General features: G+C 39.7%; 1 protein-coding gene across 2 annotated transcripts in view; it reads left to right on the top strand.

The window, feature by feature from the left end:
- TAFA1 (TAFA chemokine like family member 1) overlaps positions 1-10,243 on the top strand; it is a 589,816-nt gene extending 579,573 nt beyond the window's left edge. For both annotated transcript variants that reach the window (XM_082691399.1, XM_082691400.1), the window contains exons 4-5: positions 5,314-5,438; positions 9,116-10,243. In XM_082691399.1, coding sequence (XP_082547525.1) covers positions 5,314-5,438; positions 9,116-9,133 — 143 coding nt within the window. In that variant the 3' untranslated portion in view covers positions 9,134-10,243. The remainder of the gene's footprint in view (positions 1-5,313; positions 5,439-9,115) is intronic.
- The last annotated feature ends 6,731 nt before the right edge of the window (positions 10,244-16,974 follow it).

Here is a 16,974-nt window from a genome sequence, read left to right as displayed (position 1 = left end):
TATTAAGATTTTTCTCTTCCCACTCCCCAGGGTGAGCCTACATTTCCAGCACAATAACGTACTTACTGCCAAGGGAGCATTTTGCTCATTTATACCCCCTTATAGTAATCCATACTGAGAAACTCTGAGCTAAACTGTAAGCTCTCAGGGCGGAGACTATGTCATGGTCATTATTTGATCCATCCTACTAAATCACGTAGTCCTTTGACTATAGAAAGTGCACAAAGACCATTTACTGAGTTGAGACCCAAATATTGTCTATTGAAATGATAAACAGGAAAGGCACTTCTTCAACAAACTAATGTATATTTGCTGTACTTATTAAGCCCATTGCTTACCAGTACCATGTTCTCTTTATGTGGAAAAAGGCCTCAAAGTGAGTAACAACAACAACAATAACAAAAAGATTTTTGGTCATTTAAGATTTATCACTGATGGGTTGATTCTCTTTTGACAAGTCTCTCTTTTGGTCTGTAGCAACAGGACATGGTACAAGGGAAAAATCAAAACTTAGGATTAAAGTAGCTTTAGTGATTTTATGAATCTCTTAAGGAAAGATGAACATTCTTGAAAAAGTAGGAGACCGGATATTTTCCTAAATATGGCACATTCATAGAGCGAATTCCAGAACCCCAGGGCTAAAAAGGAGTCTCTTTTATAATCACCACAGATAAGAGAGAGTTGGTTTTTGCAGCTGATATTTAATTAACTCAGTTCTTCTAGGGGATAAAGAGTCCTCATAGAAATTAGGCATCTATGTCACAAATTTCTTGTGGCTTCAAAAATTGTTTACTGCTGGGACTTACTACTAAAACACAATAAGTAGTAGAATCAAGCAATATGCAGCTCTGTCTAGGAAGAAACAAATGTGATGTAAACTGGCTCTTACCCTAAATATTTTTACATTAATTTTATAAGAAATTAAATGTTTTGTGTTTGCCTCAAGTGTTTTGTGTTTATATGAAATTTATTTTCAGTAATCATATACCAGAGAGAATTCATTCATTCACTCAGAAGCCAGTAAATGCTTTTAAAGAGTTCTGAGAATCCTGAACACAAAACTAGAATGAGTTTGCACATTTATGATGCAAATCATGGATTTTATCAGTAAGCAGGCCTGCATTTTATTTTATTTTTTCTAGTTTTATTATTTATTTGACAGACAGAGATCACAAGTAGGTAGAGAGGCAGGCAGAAAGAGAGGGGGAAGCAGGGTCTCCACTCAGCAAAGAGCCCAATGCGGGGCTCTATCCCAGGACCCCGAGATCATGACCTGAGCTGAAGCAGAGGCTATAACTCACTGAGCCACCCAAGCGCCCCCAAGCCTGCATTTTAGTCTTAATTCCTACACTTCTTATGTGTGTAAGCTGGGCAAACGTATTTAGCCCCTCTGGACTTGAGGTTTTTCATCCATGGTTCAAAATAATACCCACCTTTAGGATTGCTATGAAAATTAGATAATAACATTTAAGGTACCTAACAGAGAAACATAGAAGAAACCATCAGGAACCTCAGTTGTCATTTTTATTACTGCACTGACCATTATAATGCAAGATATTTAGAATTATTTGTGTTTACATTTTTCTTATGAGAAAAATTATAAAAACAGGTAACATTTATGTTAGCCCACTGTGTTAAGCCTCTTTAAATCATTCCTCTTCCAATAATCTGAAGGTTTTAGGTAGCTTCCAATATGGAAGAGGGAGTAATCTATAAATCCTCCCTGAATTTTCTTGAAGTTATTGCAGGAAATATGAGTATATGGGGAAAGAAAGTTATGAAAAAAGACTGTAGTTTGACCCAAGACATGAAGTAATGTATGTTAAAATGACAATGTAATGCATAAATCAGAAGCAAAGTCAGTCTAATAGCATCTTTAGAAAAGCAACACTGGAAGAATGAACTCAATTCTAATAAACCAGAGGGTAATGTCCAAGCATCAAACCCTATTTAGGAGAAGCAAGTGTAATACGAATTTTTAGAGATTATAGGCAGGTCTGGGGATGTTTTTTATTCTTAGAAAGCCTTTCCTTTTTCCCTGTGAGTCAGTGGACCTTTATTCCCTGGAATTAAAGGTGATCTGTGGGTTATGAGATGCCTTTTTTTCCCTATTGTCTACATTGTCATTGAGAAGATATTAATGCTTAAAAGAAAGAGAAGCTCCTTTGTTAGCTTGCAACAAAGTAAGCCAGCTCTTAGAGGGCAGAGAGCAGCCTAGAGAAGAGGGAACAGTGTCCTTTTGAAGGAAGTAAAGATGCTGAAGCTGACCTTACTGGCAGTTTGTTCGTTATTTGTGTGTCTCCATGGCGGAAAAAAAAGTCACAACCGCTAAATGGGAGACTGTCGGGAAGGTGGTTTCCCCTCAGAGCTCAGACCAGATGGTTTCCATTCTTGGTGTCGATTCAGGGCAGCAATCATGAGATATTAGGTGGGATTTCTGGGGACAAGTGTGGCAAATGTCACCGGCCTGTTGCTGACTAAGTGCTGGCCGAAAGGAAGCTTCGGACTGTGGTCTCTTGATAAACACTGCCAAACCCTGCCATTGATCTTATGTCACGGGAAGCCTGGCAATTTATTTTTGTCCCCTTTCAACAGTACAAGTGTTTTTCTTGCCTCCAAAATACATGCGTGTCTTATTTACTATTGTCTCTTATTAAGGCACATATAAATATGGTCCCTTACCTATGACTGGAATGTGACCCTATTCTACACCCTCATACAGAGCCCCACTATTGAAAAGAAAAGTGCTCCTGGGGCTCCTGGGTGGCTCAGTCAGTTAAGTGTCTGACTCTTGGTTTCCGCTCAGGTCATGGTCTCATGGGTTGTGAGATAGAGCCCTGAAATGCCAACTGAATATTACCCCCACCTTAAAAGACCACCAGAGACATGAATCAAAGCCAAGCAGCAAGGGTCGTTTATTGCAGGTTCGAACCTAGACATCTGCGCCGCTCGTTGCCGAGAATGCCGAGAGGTCCGGAGCTGGGTCGGTGCAGGATTTTTATAGACAGGTACAAACAAGTTTCAGGTGGGGCTGAGCTGATTGATTGACAGTTTGAACAGGCATACTTGGCGTCAGTGGATTGGGTCAGGGGACCCGCCCGCGAAAGCAGACAAAGCAATCTTACAGAAGCAGAACTGGCCGGTTAGCCCATGCATGCGAAAAAGCACTATCAGGATATTGAAGGCCTGGTTACTATCAAGCCAAGGCCACTTTCCCTCTAATGAGGCACTAACATAAAGACAATTGGGAGTCTCCTGGTGGAATGTTACATTCCTGCTATCAAACGTCCTTGTTAGTGAGATTTAGATTTAGAAGAAATTTAACTTTATTTACTTTTCCTTCTACCTCCGCCTCCTTCAGTTTTTCATGGAGGGGAGGGTGACATTAGGGCTCGAGGAACTGATTTCTGTGTCCTTGGAAATTGGGCTATTGATAAGGTAACTTCTTTGTTGTAAATCTCAAGGACATTTGCAAACCAAGGGAGACTCCTATCCTGCAAGTTAACTATTTATCATTTTATGGCAGTCAGGGGTGCCTGAGGAATGCTACACATATGGAGGGGAGCGGTTGAAGGGGGGTTGCAAGGCACCAGCTTTTGCTTTGTCCTCAGCCAGCCTCCTGCTCCTTCAGCCCCACTTTAGGCTCCGTGCTCAGCAGGAGTCTACTTGAGATTCTCTCCCTCTGCCCCTCCCCAACTTGCACATGCATGCTGGTACTCTCTCTTTCTCCTACCCCCCCCAATAAATAAATAAATCTTAAGAAAGAAAAGAAGAGAAGAAAAAGGAAAAGAAAAACTCATAATCATTCTCTATCCTGTGGAAGATGTGTATCTTCTGTTGCTACTTACTCTGTGTTTTACTGAAATACCACGTTGTTTTGCATACGGATAGACTATTTACAAGATTTTATTTTCTATACTTGCGTGCTGTATTCCAATAGAGATGCATTTTATGTCGTTCAGTCTGGTCCACACATAAGGTATGAATCAAACAGAGGCAAATTACCCTTGGAAAATTCCTCAAATTGACTGGATAACAGAGTAGACATGGTTTTGCATATAATATCAAAATTTTGCAATCTGTAGGCTGGATTCCAAAGGAGGGCAAGTCCAAAGTAAGGGTAGTATAGAAAGAGGAAAACTTGAATGCAGGCATGGCCGTATGGTTAAACCGTTCGCTTGTAAGTTAGCAAGGTACTCCTTCCATAGAATGCCTAACACTGGATGGCCGAAGAATTTCAATGAGTGCTCCTGCTTCACTTTGGGGAGGGAGGATGTTACTCCATTCCATTTAAATATGAATCCTCTGTGATGTTAACAGATGTCATCTGACCTCTTTGTCTTTATCAGAGGAAGCATCACGGTGGGGCCTCCTCTTTGGAGGGTAAGGGGCTGAGGGGTGAATATCTACAGAACTAGGGTTCCAGGCCAGTGTGAAAACAAGCCAATCGGAAAGTGCCAGAAAGAGACACGGGCAGACATTTGAGAATTTGGGATGGCAGCAATAATTCTTCACTCATTAAGGCATTAGGGAAGATTGGACCTTCTTAATTTGTGCGGAGTGATCCAGTCACTATCCTATAAAATCTTATGATCAAAAAACAAGCCTGTGCTATAAATAGATCCACTAAATTCATTGCCAGCTTCCTGTTGTGGTCATCTGCGATACTCCCCTGAAAAGTGGGGCTTTTTAATCAGAGATTTAACTTTCCAAAGTTCCAGCCACATCAGATGAAACATCAAAAGGAAACCCAGTTCACCTCAAACATACCTTTGATTGTAAACAAGTACTTTTATTAATTTTTACTCTTAGTTTTTATTTTGCAGGTTTTCTTTCATGCTTCCAGTCATTTTGGTTTTTTTCTCAAAAGCATTAGGTTGGGGGATTAACCCTAATGCTGGGTGGATAAACTGGCTTTCCCGAGGGAATAGTTCTGTCATTCTGAAGAGCAGTTAACACTTTTGTCCCTGTCCCTAAAAAGAAATAGTACAGGTCCTTGTTTTGTAAAAACTAACATAGAAGCTCCTCCAAAAAGTATGTCTTTCCAACCATATGTTTTCATCTTTCGTTGTCTGAGGAGATTTTTGACAAAATGTTGCTTGATCAAACCAGTCAGCATAAAATTATATTTGCGATGTTGAGACTGATACATGAAAATATTACTCTTCTTCAGAGAGAATGCTTAGCCAATCATAGAAGCTTAAAGAGAAATTTGCATGCTCGAAAGGGAATTGACACTTCCAGAAGGTCACGGCCCCTGTGCCCAAGTTGTTTGGATGAATGCAAACATACTTGTTTCCTGTTTCCATGCAGCTTCCATAGTGATTGGCAAATGGTGGTGTGAGATGGAGCCTTGTCTAGAAGGAGAAGAGTGTAAGACATTACCTGATAATTCCGGATGGATGTGCGCTACAGGCAATAAAATTAAGACCACAAGAGTAAGTGGATTTCTTTCAAATGTTGCATGCATATTACCCACTGTATTGTTTGCCTTTGGGTTCTACAAACTGCCCCCAGAGAAGCTTTGAACAGGAGATAAAAAAGCCTTTCCCTGACAGAAAACATTCTTAAACATTCATATTTGTGTCCATCCATCAACAAGAAGTTGGAGATTGAACCTGACTTTTCCATACTGAGCACTTCAGTGTTTCTGTGACTGGCTCATAAATAAGGCTGGGGTGTCATAGCCAAAGGGAAGAGAGACAGTAATTATTCAAATAATTCAGCCAACAACTGTGGTGCTCAAAAGAGATTATAAAATAAAGGTCTTGCCTAACTCATCCAGATGGTTTGCTGAGAAAAACTGCATTTAAGTACAGCCATGTTCTATAGGTCTTTCAAAGATTTAGTTGATGATTTTTTTAAAGAAGTGAAAGGTTTTTGTGATGTGAATTTTCATTCCTTGGTTTCTGTGGTAAAATAAGGAGTTACCTTCAAAATACGAAACAACCTGCATAGGGAGGCCAACCAACTCATCAGAATTGGTGTTGCGATAGCAGGTTAGAGGGCCCCGGCCAGGCCAGCCATTGACCCTGTAGATATTAGATCATAGGACAATGTGGGAGTACTAAAGGGGGAGGAAGGGTTGCTTGGAGCATTTAAGACAGCATTTATTCAACTTTAACAGAACAATGTTAATATTTTAACACGTGTCTATTACACGTATCTGTATCATGTGACCATGAGCCCTGTTACATGTGTATGTATTTTAATGCATTGGGTATTGTTGAAAGCAAGCACGACTACTTAGAAATTCCAACATATTGAATTTGAGCCTTCCAAAAAGGGTGACTCAAATTTAAAAGGACATCCCTGATTTCCGCCCCCATATAATGACGTTATCCTTTCAAGATCTTCCTTCTCGACGTTATCTTTTCAAGAAATAAAACTGATAGTTGCAGCCTTGTGATGCAGAAAACATCATACCTTATAAAACCTGTTTTAGATATAAAAATAAATAGAGAATCTTTGCATATCAAATTTAGTTGCCAGTATTGGCCACAATAAGCAGTAAATGGTTATACCTCCTTGGCTCATGGCCAGGAGAGGTTCCTGAACATCCTACCTGTTAACATGCATTTTCGTGCACCTGAGACACTCAGTTTGGATTATCATATTTCAGTTCAAAGAAACACCCTCAGGAGAGATTATTCGAAATGAGCCCAGTTCATGACCTTCACCTCCAGAAACCATCTTCATTAATGGACGAAGCATGGATTTCAGGTTTCCCTTTTCAGATTACATTTTGCCTGAAACTAATTCTACTAAACCATCTGAAGATGCTCTCACAAGTCGGTTTTCAGCTACTCTGAATCATGACTGGTACGACTGGAATTCGATCACCATTATTTCAAGCTGGTTGCTGATATGTTTTCTGCCAAATCTCTATTTCCTCTTTCAAATGATAACTGATCTCCCTTTATTGAACATGAGCCCTGATCCCATGGTTCCTCCAGACCTGAAACTTGGTAAAGAACAATAGCACAAGTCCAATTATTTCAGGATTTAAGTATGTGAAATTCCAAGGGTACCAACTCTGTATATTCAGGAATGATGCCTTAATTTAGAAAGCTAGACTTTTCCCTGGAGAAAATAAGTTGTTTGACAATGCTGTAATAATTCACATGTAAAAAGTGAACATTCATCGTTTGGGATCACAATGAGGAGAAAACTAAAGGCGCTTGGAAGGAAAAATCAGCAGATTAAAATAATAGAGCATAATCTGGTATAATATCTGGGAACATATCAAGCAACTTTGGATTTCCTTCAACTCAGTATGTTAGTGTCTTTCAGACTAATGAGATAATCAGCAGTTAGATTTGCACAATGTAGAGTCAAGTTCCCTTTCCCTAAAAGGGTGTTAGCAGACCTCAGACTGCACACCTAACCACAATGGGTATCTTGTCAAATTGATGATTTACACAAATCCACTACAGTCATTTGTCCACACCCTACCAGACCCATCCTCCTAATGGCAGCTCTGACTTTGCATATCTCCATCCATTCTCATCAGCCAGTTCTTTTTATACTACAGAAGAGTAATGTACCAGCTTGGATAGATCCCAGCTTTATCCCTCAAAATTCCACTGGGTCTGAAGTGTTATGAAAGCCTATACAATCCCGATGTCCAGACCATTTTGCATGAACTATCTTTAAGGGAGAAGGGTAAGAAGGTGGGGCAGGAGTGGGGTGTGCAGGGTGGGTGGATCGGGAAATTGCAGGAGGGAAAAATAAATCAATTTATGTTGTCAAAATTGCCCCTGGGTTAGAGTGAATGATTCATTTATTTAACCAATAAATATATTTTAACCTCTTCTATCTAAAGTTAGTGTAGTCAAGTTTGGGGGATGGAATGGTGGGTATGACCAATTTCCTGTTCTTCCATGGAGGATAGGACCTAAGGTTGGAGGGGTGGGGGCGGAATGGCAATTCGATACAGACAAAAGACAGGCAATTCCATTTCAGTTTTGCAAATGTCACTTTCCCTCTCCCTTTGATGAAGAAGACAGTGGAAACAGGAGGTGATAAATACTACTGGAATATGAGAAACCAAAGTTTGGAAGAATCTGTTAGTCATATGGAGAGGATAAAAATTTAAATGTGTGAAGATTTCTGATACGTGCTGCCCCTGGTGCAACCAACTTTTGAAAGCCAACTTTTATTACTGTTCCCACCCAACCCTGAAAGCTTTTCATGGACTCCACCCCTGGACTCAGAACACTCAATTCCTAAGACTATAAAGAACTTAGAGATGAAAAAAAAAAAAAAAAAGAAAAGAAACAAACAAACAAAAAACTTAGAGATGATGAAGAAAAATACCTATGTCCTAAAACTCTAAAGTAGAAACTTCAACTTTCTTAGAATCATCATTTCTGCCCCACACCAGTGATTCTCTGTGCATACATTTTTTTTGAACATTAAAGTCTTTGGGACCATATTCAAATATATTAAGTAGCACCCTAAGTTGTAACAGTTTGCTCTCAGTTGCCCTTGGGTGCCATGTCATTGAGAGGAAGAGTTCCTCATCCTACAAGAGTCTTCTGTGTTCCTAAGAAAATGTGTTCTAACCTTGGCAGTGACTTTACCTCATGCCACCCCCCCTACATGATACAGCAGGCCAACTTGACAAGGCCATTGAATGACTTACTTAGTTCAAATGCTCATCAAACAGACATGGGACTAACTACATAACTTGAAGGGCCCAAGGCAAAAATGACAACAGGCTTCTTGCTCAAAAATAAGTAGTAATTTCAAGACTGCAGTAGCAGGTCATTAAATGAAGTGTGGGGGCCTGTTCAGCACCGGAGTCTGTGTAACACTGGGTAGGTCACGTGCCTGTGAATCCGGTCATGGTTATTCATTGCTCCCAGAGCCTATCTCCTCAGCTGTGGCAAAATAAGTGTAATGAATTGATAAAAATACGATGGCCTGTCAGTGTGCTTTTTGATCACCATTTGAGAACTACAGTTCTAGACTAACATTTTTGGCTTCAGAGCACTTGAAAGAAGCAACGTACTATAAATTCAAGATGTCCTCATTTTCTGCCTATTCACCTTTCTTTATGCCTTCATCTCATTCTTTTCTCCCTGAAATTTCTTTCTTTCTTTGGTTTCAGATCCACCCAAGAACCTAATGGAAGCATTTGTTATAGAAGCAAAGGAAAACCACCTCTGCGGAAAACACATTTTAAGAATTTAAAACATCTTATACGTTACAAGCCAAATGGATTTCTTATTTGCACTTTGACTGGTTAACAGATAATCACAGTGCTTTTACTGTGTGTCACGAAGTATTCTATAGTGAGAAGACCCCACGCTTTTGGCAACACCATGGGAAGTGGGTTTAAAAAAAAAAGGGTTTTCTCAATGAAAATTTTTGGGATTACGAAGAACGATCAACTATCTTCTAATTTGGATCTATAGTTCCTTTGTACCATTTTAAATATATGTATATATATAATATTTTGAAATATTATATATTCTCTTCAAGAAATGAACAATACCACAGTTTGAGAAGGCTGGTGTACCTCTTTGAGTTTGGATATTTTGTTTTGTTTTGTCGCAATTTCTTTTTTGATTGGCAAGGAAGAAGACATGTGCCCTTTTGAAATTTCAGCATGGTACTCACAGTGGAAGGCCAGCTACAGGTGGACTCCTGGAATCTGAGGCATCATAACAATACTGAATCGAGAGCTTCCTTCTGTTTCTACCAGATGGCCCAAGGAAGCACATTGTCCTGTTTTATTGCTTTCTACCCTGTGCAATATTAGCATGCAAGCTTGGCTTACATAACCATACTTTATATTCAATTGATATATAATAACCATTCTAACCTCTTCCAGGAAAGTATTTTTAGAACTACTAGCTTTTCCACAGATAAGACAATGAGGATTCTTGAGGAAACTACTCCACCATGCTATTAAGACTCTGGCAAAATTATGGTAGAATATGGATCCCTGTATTAATAAGTTCTGTAAATACGATGTCTTAAGGCTTTGTATAGCTGTCCTAGACTGCAGAAATGTCCTCCGATTAAATCCAAAGTCTGGCATCATTAAGTACATAGTGCTGTAGCAACAAGTCTTATCATGGCACCTCTTTCTATGTTTGATTTGCTTTTTCCAAGAGGATTCAGATCTCTTCTGGTGAGACAGGAAGACCATTAAAGCAATTAAATTCCAGAATGATCTATGTGACCAAATGCTGGACAGCCCTATTAAAGTGGTAAATAACTTCTTTCTAAACCTACTTGTCCTCTTTATTTGCCATGTATTTGTCCTGAGTCAGCCTTAGCCAAATCCAGAGAACACCCTGCTTAGAGACTTGTAGTCAGCCAGAATTTTTTCCGTGAGGTCTTTGCTGCCATCACAGCCAATATTTCTAATCCCAGTATTTTGAAAATCAGAAATTCGTTACTATTACTGCTGTGTACATAGCCCGCAAGATAAAATGTCAAATCCCATGATTGGGTTCCTCTACTGGTCACTTGATTGAGACATATGGGGCTCACTTCTCAAAAAAGACATTTTTCTCCATATTTTCTTTTTAAAACTTACTCATTTGATGATTATAGAAAGGAAATACTATTTATTATCTACCGGGATAGCATAATAATACCAAACATTCCTGTTACTTAACCTTGCATATGGCAAGTATATCTGATTTTTTCTCCAAAGCCTTCTCTCTAGAATACATGTGGTTAGGACCTCTTACTACATCGCCAGCACAAGTGGTCCCCTAGTGGAGATTTTTAAAGGTAAACCTTGGGTGAAATCCAGAGGTTCCTTCATGTCTGCCGATATAGCTTGAAGTGTGATTGAATATGTAAATACTCTAATCGGATAGATTGACTCTGAATATTGAATGCCTATAAAAAGCACACAGAAATGGAAATAGACTCCTAATTGCAAAATCTAGGTTTTCCAAATACCTTCACAAACTTTGCCAGAAGATAGCATAAAATCCATACAGCAAAATCAGAATCCCGTGAATTTATGGTCCACATTCATGTACCAAAGAATATATTAGCAAATGACTTCCACTTGTAAACTTCAGAGAGAAACCTGAAATCCTGAATGCAAAAAATGATCTGGAATGGCAATTCTCAAAATGGGGAGGAAAAAAAATGTCCATAATCAAATACATTGGGGAAAAGTTTTTAAATAAAATAAAACAGAAATATTTACTGGGGAAATTTTCAGAGCCTTTAATACACCAAACATGATGTACATCTCCAAGACTAAAACATGCATTGCCAAGTCAAGAGTTTCCAGAATCTAGACATGTAAGGTGGTTACTTAAATAATGGATGGTATGTCACTGCTTAATTTCTGTGTGAGGATATATTCACGGCCTTGTCACATCTTCAGTTTTTTCAATAGAACCAGAAATCTGGATTTTTATATAAAATCTCCTAACATTCTTCAGTAAGATTAACTAATATGAGATGTTTGCCATTACAAATTGTACTAGCATTATTATTGCCTCCAAATTCCCTGGTCATGTGGCCTTTTCAAGGAGATGAGTATTTCCTGGAATATTCTTTTAAAAGCATCGGTCCTGAATGAAAATCCAATGGAAAAAAAAAAAAAGAATATTCTCTTTTCTATGGCCTCACGCATACAGACACTTCTCATAATTTATGATACATGGAGCTTACAGCTTCTCCCATTCTGTAACCAGAGCCTGTAAGTCAATGAAAGAGTTAGTCTAGAGGCCCGGATCTGCCAATTTATTTCCTAGTGTTCACTTCATGCAATAACATCCCTTGAAAAGACCTAGAAGAAGAGAAAAGGGAGAAAAAGACCACATCAGAATCAGGCAACCATCCAATAAAACAGTGCAAATATTTGTAAATGTCATCAAATTCAATTTGGATTCATCAAGGCCCTTATACAAATGTGTGAACCATCAAGTTGTATTTAAATTGGACCCATCTCAGTTAAGGGACTCAGTAGCTACTCCGTGCCTACATCTGTTGTTGAAAAAGTTTTATCATGTTATTGCTGGAAATAAAGAGCTCGGTGTGGTATGACTGATAATGACTTTAAGCTTGTACATCAGGTGTGACACTGTTCTAACATACTTAGAGCCAATGGAAAGGGTTTCATCCAGAGCCCGTCTCTTGGTAAAACGGAAAATGTGGTTCATTTCGTAAAACAGGTTTTTGAGTTAGGTAAAGCTTATTTGTTGACTTGTGTGTGTGTGTGTGTGTGTGTGTGTGTGTGTGTGTGTGTGATTAGATTTATCTATTAATGGATTTGGCAAGCATGCTGAGAAGTTTTACTACGAGACTTTTTTCTGTTATCAAATGATGAAGAATGTTTTCACCAACACAAAAATTCAACATCATTTTCTGATCAAATCCAGAGTAACTTTCACAAAGCAATACAGTGGTTTTCTATAGCGCAGTATATTATACCAACCTGCCATTGTCACTGATGTAAGTTATGAAGGGTATAAAAATTGTTTATATGAGGAGATCCACACATTCCTCGCCTATGTAGGATATGTACTCCCTCCTGGAAGGTTAAATGTCAAATCATAATACTAGTTTTTCTTTTAATTAAGCTTCACACTTCCATTTCAGAATCTATTAAGGTTTACCTGACAAAGACGTATACAATTTCCCTTTTCATGAGCTGTCTGCTTTCCAAATAAAAGATTTAGTGTCTAGGAAATTCTAGGGCTCAAGCCACCTCCATCAAGTGTATAAATATAAGAAAATAGGATATAAGATATATTAAAAAAAGTGAGGGCTCTGGACTAGGGAAAACAGTGGTAGAATCAGAAGGCTTAGTGCCCACAGGCATCATACAAAGTGATAAAATAGAATCATGTTCACACTTCAAAGAAAATTAAAGAGAAAATCATTAATTCCTTGTGCAGGCATACGTACACACACCACACACACACACACACACACACATCTCCTGTTAAAGATTTAAAACTTTTAGGTAGAATAAGAGGGCTTTTTTTTCCTTGAAAAGGTCTTAGGGGCATATCAGGAGATGTTGTGACATGTTCTCACATCATTGGTCTGCAAAGCGTTCTCATTTATTTATCTATTTGTTATTTAGTTTGCTTCACGTTTCACCACGTGTTAAGCTCTCATTTTTTTGTCTTGGCAGCTAGTTGTATTATTTAAAAAAATAATAACTACTGATTATCAAACATGAAAGCTGGGACCCCAGTCCTAACAGACTGGTTTATAGATCAGGTGGCATACAGGCAGCCCTAACTCCCACCTGTTCAGAGAAGCTGTAACCTGAGAGTACACTCACACGCACGTGCCGAGGGAACTCTGGGGCCAGACTTGCCTCAAGACAGTGGTGTCAGGAGCCTGAGTGTCTCAGTCTGTTAAACATCTGTCTTCAGCTCACGTCTGCTTCAGCCGAGGTCATGATTCCACAGTCCCGGGATCGAGTCCCCTATCAGGCTCCCAGCGAGTAGCCTGCTTTTCCCTCTCTCTCCTTCCCTTTTCAGCAGCTAGCATTGGTTCCAGAATATTATTATCCTGTAGCATTAGGGAGCCAGGGTGGCCCAGTTCTTCTGTTTTATTTGTTGTCGTGGTGGTAGTGGTGGTTGTTATTTTGGGAAAATCCAGAAACCTAAAGGCTTGTATGATTTCTCAAAATGTTAGATATTTATAACCCATTGAATTTGCATTAAAAGAAAAGGGCTAACAACTCTGCTTCACTCATGAAATGCCAGTTTGAATGAAACCATCCAGTGAAATACAAGTCTAGCCTAACATTGCATTATTCTCTTGGATTTGTGTCTTTGTGTACATCCTCCGCTGGTAGAAAAACCAATGGAGTTAGAGCTTGTTTGACATTCATTGCACTTAACCTGCAGACTGTCGTACTTTTCCACTGAGAAGTCTGGGGGCATCGATCCACCTCAACTGTCCTCAACTGGGGGCATGCCAACTGGGTTACAAAAAGGGGTCAGCCCCTGGCTAGAGTGAAGTTAATTGATTAAACTTCCATAGATTCCAACCTGGGGGTCACAAGCTGGTGTGGGAGCAAAATTTAGGGACTGGGAAGAGACAGTATGAAGTCAGCAGAACCCACCAGTTGGTGCTAATAGATATGAGAAGCTTGTATATGTAGTTTAAAGAATGTTACAAACTGGCTGCCCAATTGGAATGGCCTTTTCTCCCTGCTTTCATGTTCCAAAGATACCTTCCCACATATGCAGATTCATGACTTCTTTGTCCCCTGAGCTGGATCCTCCTCCAGATCTAGAAGCTCTCAAGGTTTCTCACCCCTCCCCCACCCACCATTTCTCTCTCTCTCTCTCTCTCTCTCACACACACACACACCCCACCTCCCCAACCCTCCCACCCCCCTGAAACATTTCTTCTTCTCTCTTTCACATTTCAGGCTGATAAAGGACTATATCCATTGCAAAGACCCCCAAGATTATGAGCTAGTACAACCCCCAACCCCCTCCCCAAAGATTCAAATCCTCGTTTTCTACTTATAACCTAGAAAAGCCTGAACTCTCTGAGTTTTCATGTATATAAAATGGAGATCGTGCCCCAAATTTAAAGGTTATGGGAGAATGAGGGAAATAGAGAAAGTGGAAATATGCTATAAATGGAAAGCAGCAGGTAAGCTGTGGTGGTTGTGCTCTTCTCAGATTCCCATGATTCTGTGTCACCTAGACGTTCCATGTCAATGCTAGCCCCACCGAAGGCAAACAAAAAAAGAAACTTGGGTAACTAACAGCCAAAATATGATTTCATGTTCTCTTGCTAGAACGCTCAAGGGCTAAACCGATCTTTCTCAACTTTGTGGGATTTGCCATTTGCCATTACCACTGCTAATGTTTTTAAGCCACTGGAAAATGTCAATATAACTTACTTTCAAGCGTTGGCATTGGCACAAGCAAGTAATTGCATGTTGGAGAAGGCACCTTGCTGGTGTCCAGACTGTTTATCCAGATCTTGAATTGCTAATGACCTGAACCATCTGCTGTGTAAGACAATTTTCAGCAACTACACAATGTCATTACCTGGCTACTTTTTCCCCACATCTGGTCTCTTGTCATTCAGACTATTGTCCTACCGGATTCCTATGTTATGGCAGAGGCATGACTTTTCATTGTCTGCTCTTACAGCTAGCGCAGCGACAGAGACTGCTTTCACTCATTCATTCACTCCACTCAATTACCAAGAACCTGCTGAGTGGTTACTATGTGTCAGGCACAGTACTAGATACTGAGATAACTCCAGAGTTTACATCATTCTAGGGGAAATAGACAAAAAACAGTGAACAAGTAACCATAAATCATGATAAAAGACATGCAAAAGGAGCCACAAAAGTAAATAATGGAAGGGAAACATGAGCTTGGGGAGGATAAGCAGGAAGTGTCTCTTGAAGGAGGTGGAACTAAGAACTAGACGGTAGCAGGAAACAGCCATGCAGAGACCCAAACAGGGAGTGAGGGTGAGTGAGGGTGAGCAGTGTGGGTGTTGCAGGTGGCTGAATTAGTATATGCCAAGGCCTCAGCCAAGGAGAATTTCTATGTATCTGCAAGCCTGAAGCAAAGTCTCTTTCTGTATGTTGTCAAATCAGAGTAGTTAGAGCAAAGTGGCATGAGTTTGGAGAAGTAAACTTGGAGTCAGATCATGGGGCTACACAAAAAATTCGAGTTTTGTCTAAACTGTGGCAGGAAGAGATGAAAAAAGGTTTTTAGCCAGTGACACAATCTAATTTATACTTAGACCAGAAAATATTGGTGTCCATCTGGATCCTGTCCTTGGTCCTATACATGTGCAGGGTAGACCAGATGTCTCAGGGAATTAGGAGAGCAACCATCAACCAGTGGCAGATGAAACTTGATGTACAAATTTCCCAGCTTCCTCATTCTCAGGTGGGACAACTCTGAGGGTTGTTCTACATCATGACCATCAAGTAGAACTTTCTGTACTGTGAAAATGTTCTTTATCTGAGCTCTCCGTTATGGTAGCCACCTGTAGCTGTTGAGCACTTGAAATGTGTCACCTGTGACACAGGAAATAATTTTTATTTAATTTTATTAACTTAATAGACAGCCACATGCTGCTAATGGCTATCTTATGGGACACCCACAGTTCTATTCAGTCTCTGAGTTGTGCCAAATGAGATTGAGGCCCAGCTGCCCCAAACCTGCTCATAAACATACATTTTGGGGGTTCACTTCATTCCTGTCTCATGTCCTTGTTTCCTTATCAGTGCTTCCTATATTCATCTCCCAAATAAACTACTTGCATTAAAATCCCTGTCTCAGGGCCTTCTTATGGACAGACCCACCTAAGGCAATGTTAAGGTGACCACTCCATTCCAAGAGAGGAAAAAGATAGGATAGGCACACAAGTGGAACTGAAGGGACCAGTAAGGAGGTTTTTTGTTTTTGTTTTGTTTTGTTTTAAGATTTTATTTATTTATTTAACAGAAAGAGATCACAAGTAGGCAGAGAGGCAGGCAGAGAGAGAGAGGAGGAAACAGGCTCTCCACAGAGCAGAGAGCCCGATGTGGGGCTCGATCCCAGGACCCCGGGATCATGACCCGAGCCGAAGGCAGAGGCTTTAACCCACTGAGCCACCCAGGCGCCCCAGTAAGGAGGGTTTTTATACTATTTAGTAAACGTAAATTACTATTTAGTAATAGTTTCTTATACTATTTAGAAAATGGAACACTTTCCTGTCACAAACTAGGCACAGATCAGTGAATTCTTCTTTCCCTTTTATGGAGAAGCTGAGAGTTTACATTCAGGTCTCAACTACATCCATTGATTCCATTTCATAGGCTTATCTATCCAATGCCATCTTGATGAGCCAAGAGTAAGCCTGGGCTGCATCTCATAAAAGTAAGTCATAATGAGAAAGCTTTCTGTCCCTTCTGATTTGACCTACCTCATTGTCAATGAACAAAGTTTAATTGAATTGTTAATGAGAAAATTTTAATTCATCTCTAATCCTAGTATT

Source organism: Mustela nivalis (assembly GCF_964662115.1).
Source record: "Mustela nivalis genome assembly, chromosome: 1".
Lineage (NCBI taxonomy): Eukaryota > Metazoa > Chordata > Mammalia > Carnivora > Mustelidae > Mustela > Mustela nivalis.
This window is presented reverse-complemented; position numbering and strand designations above follow the sequence as displayed.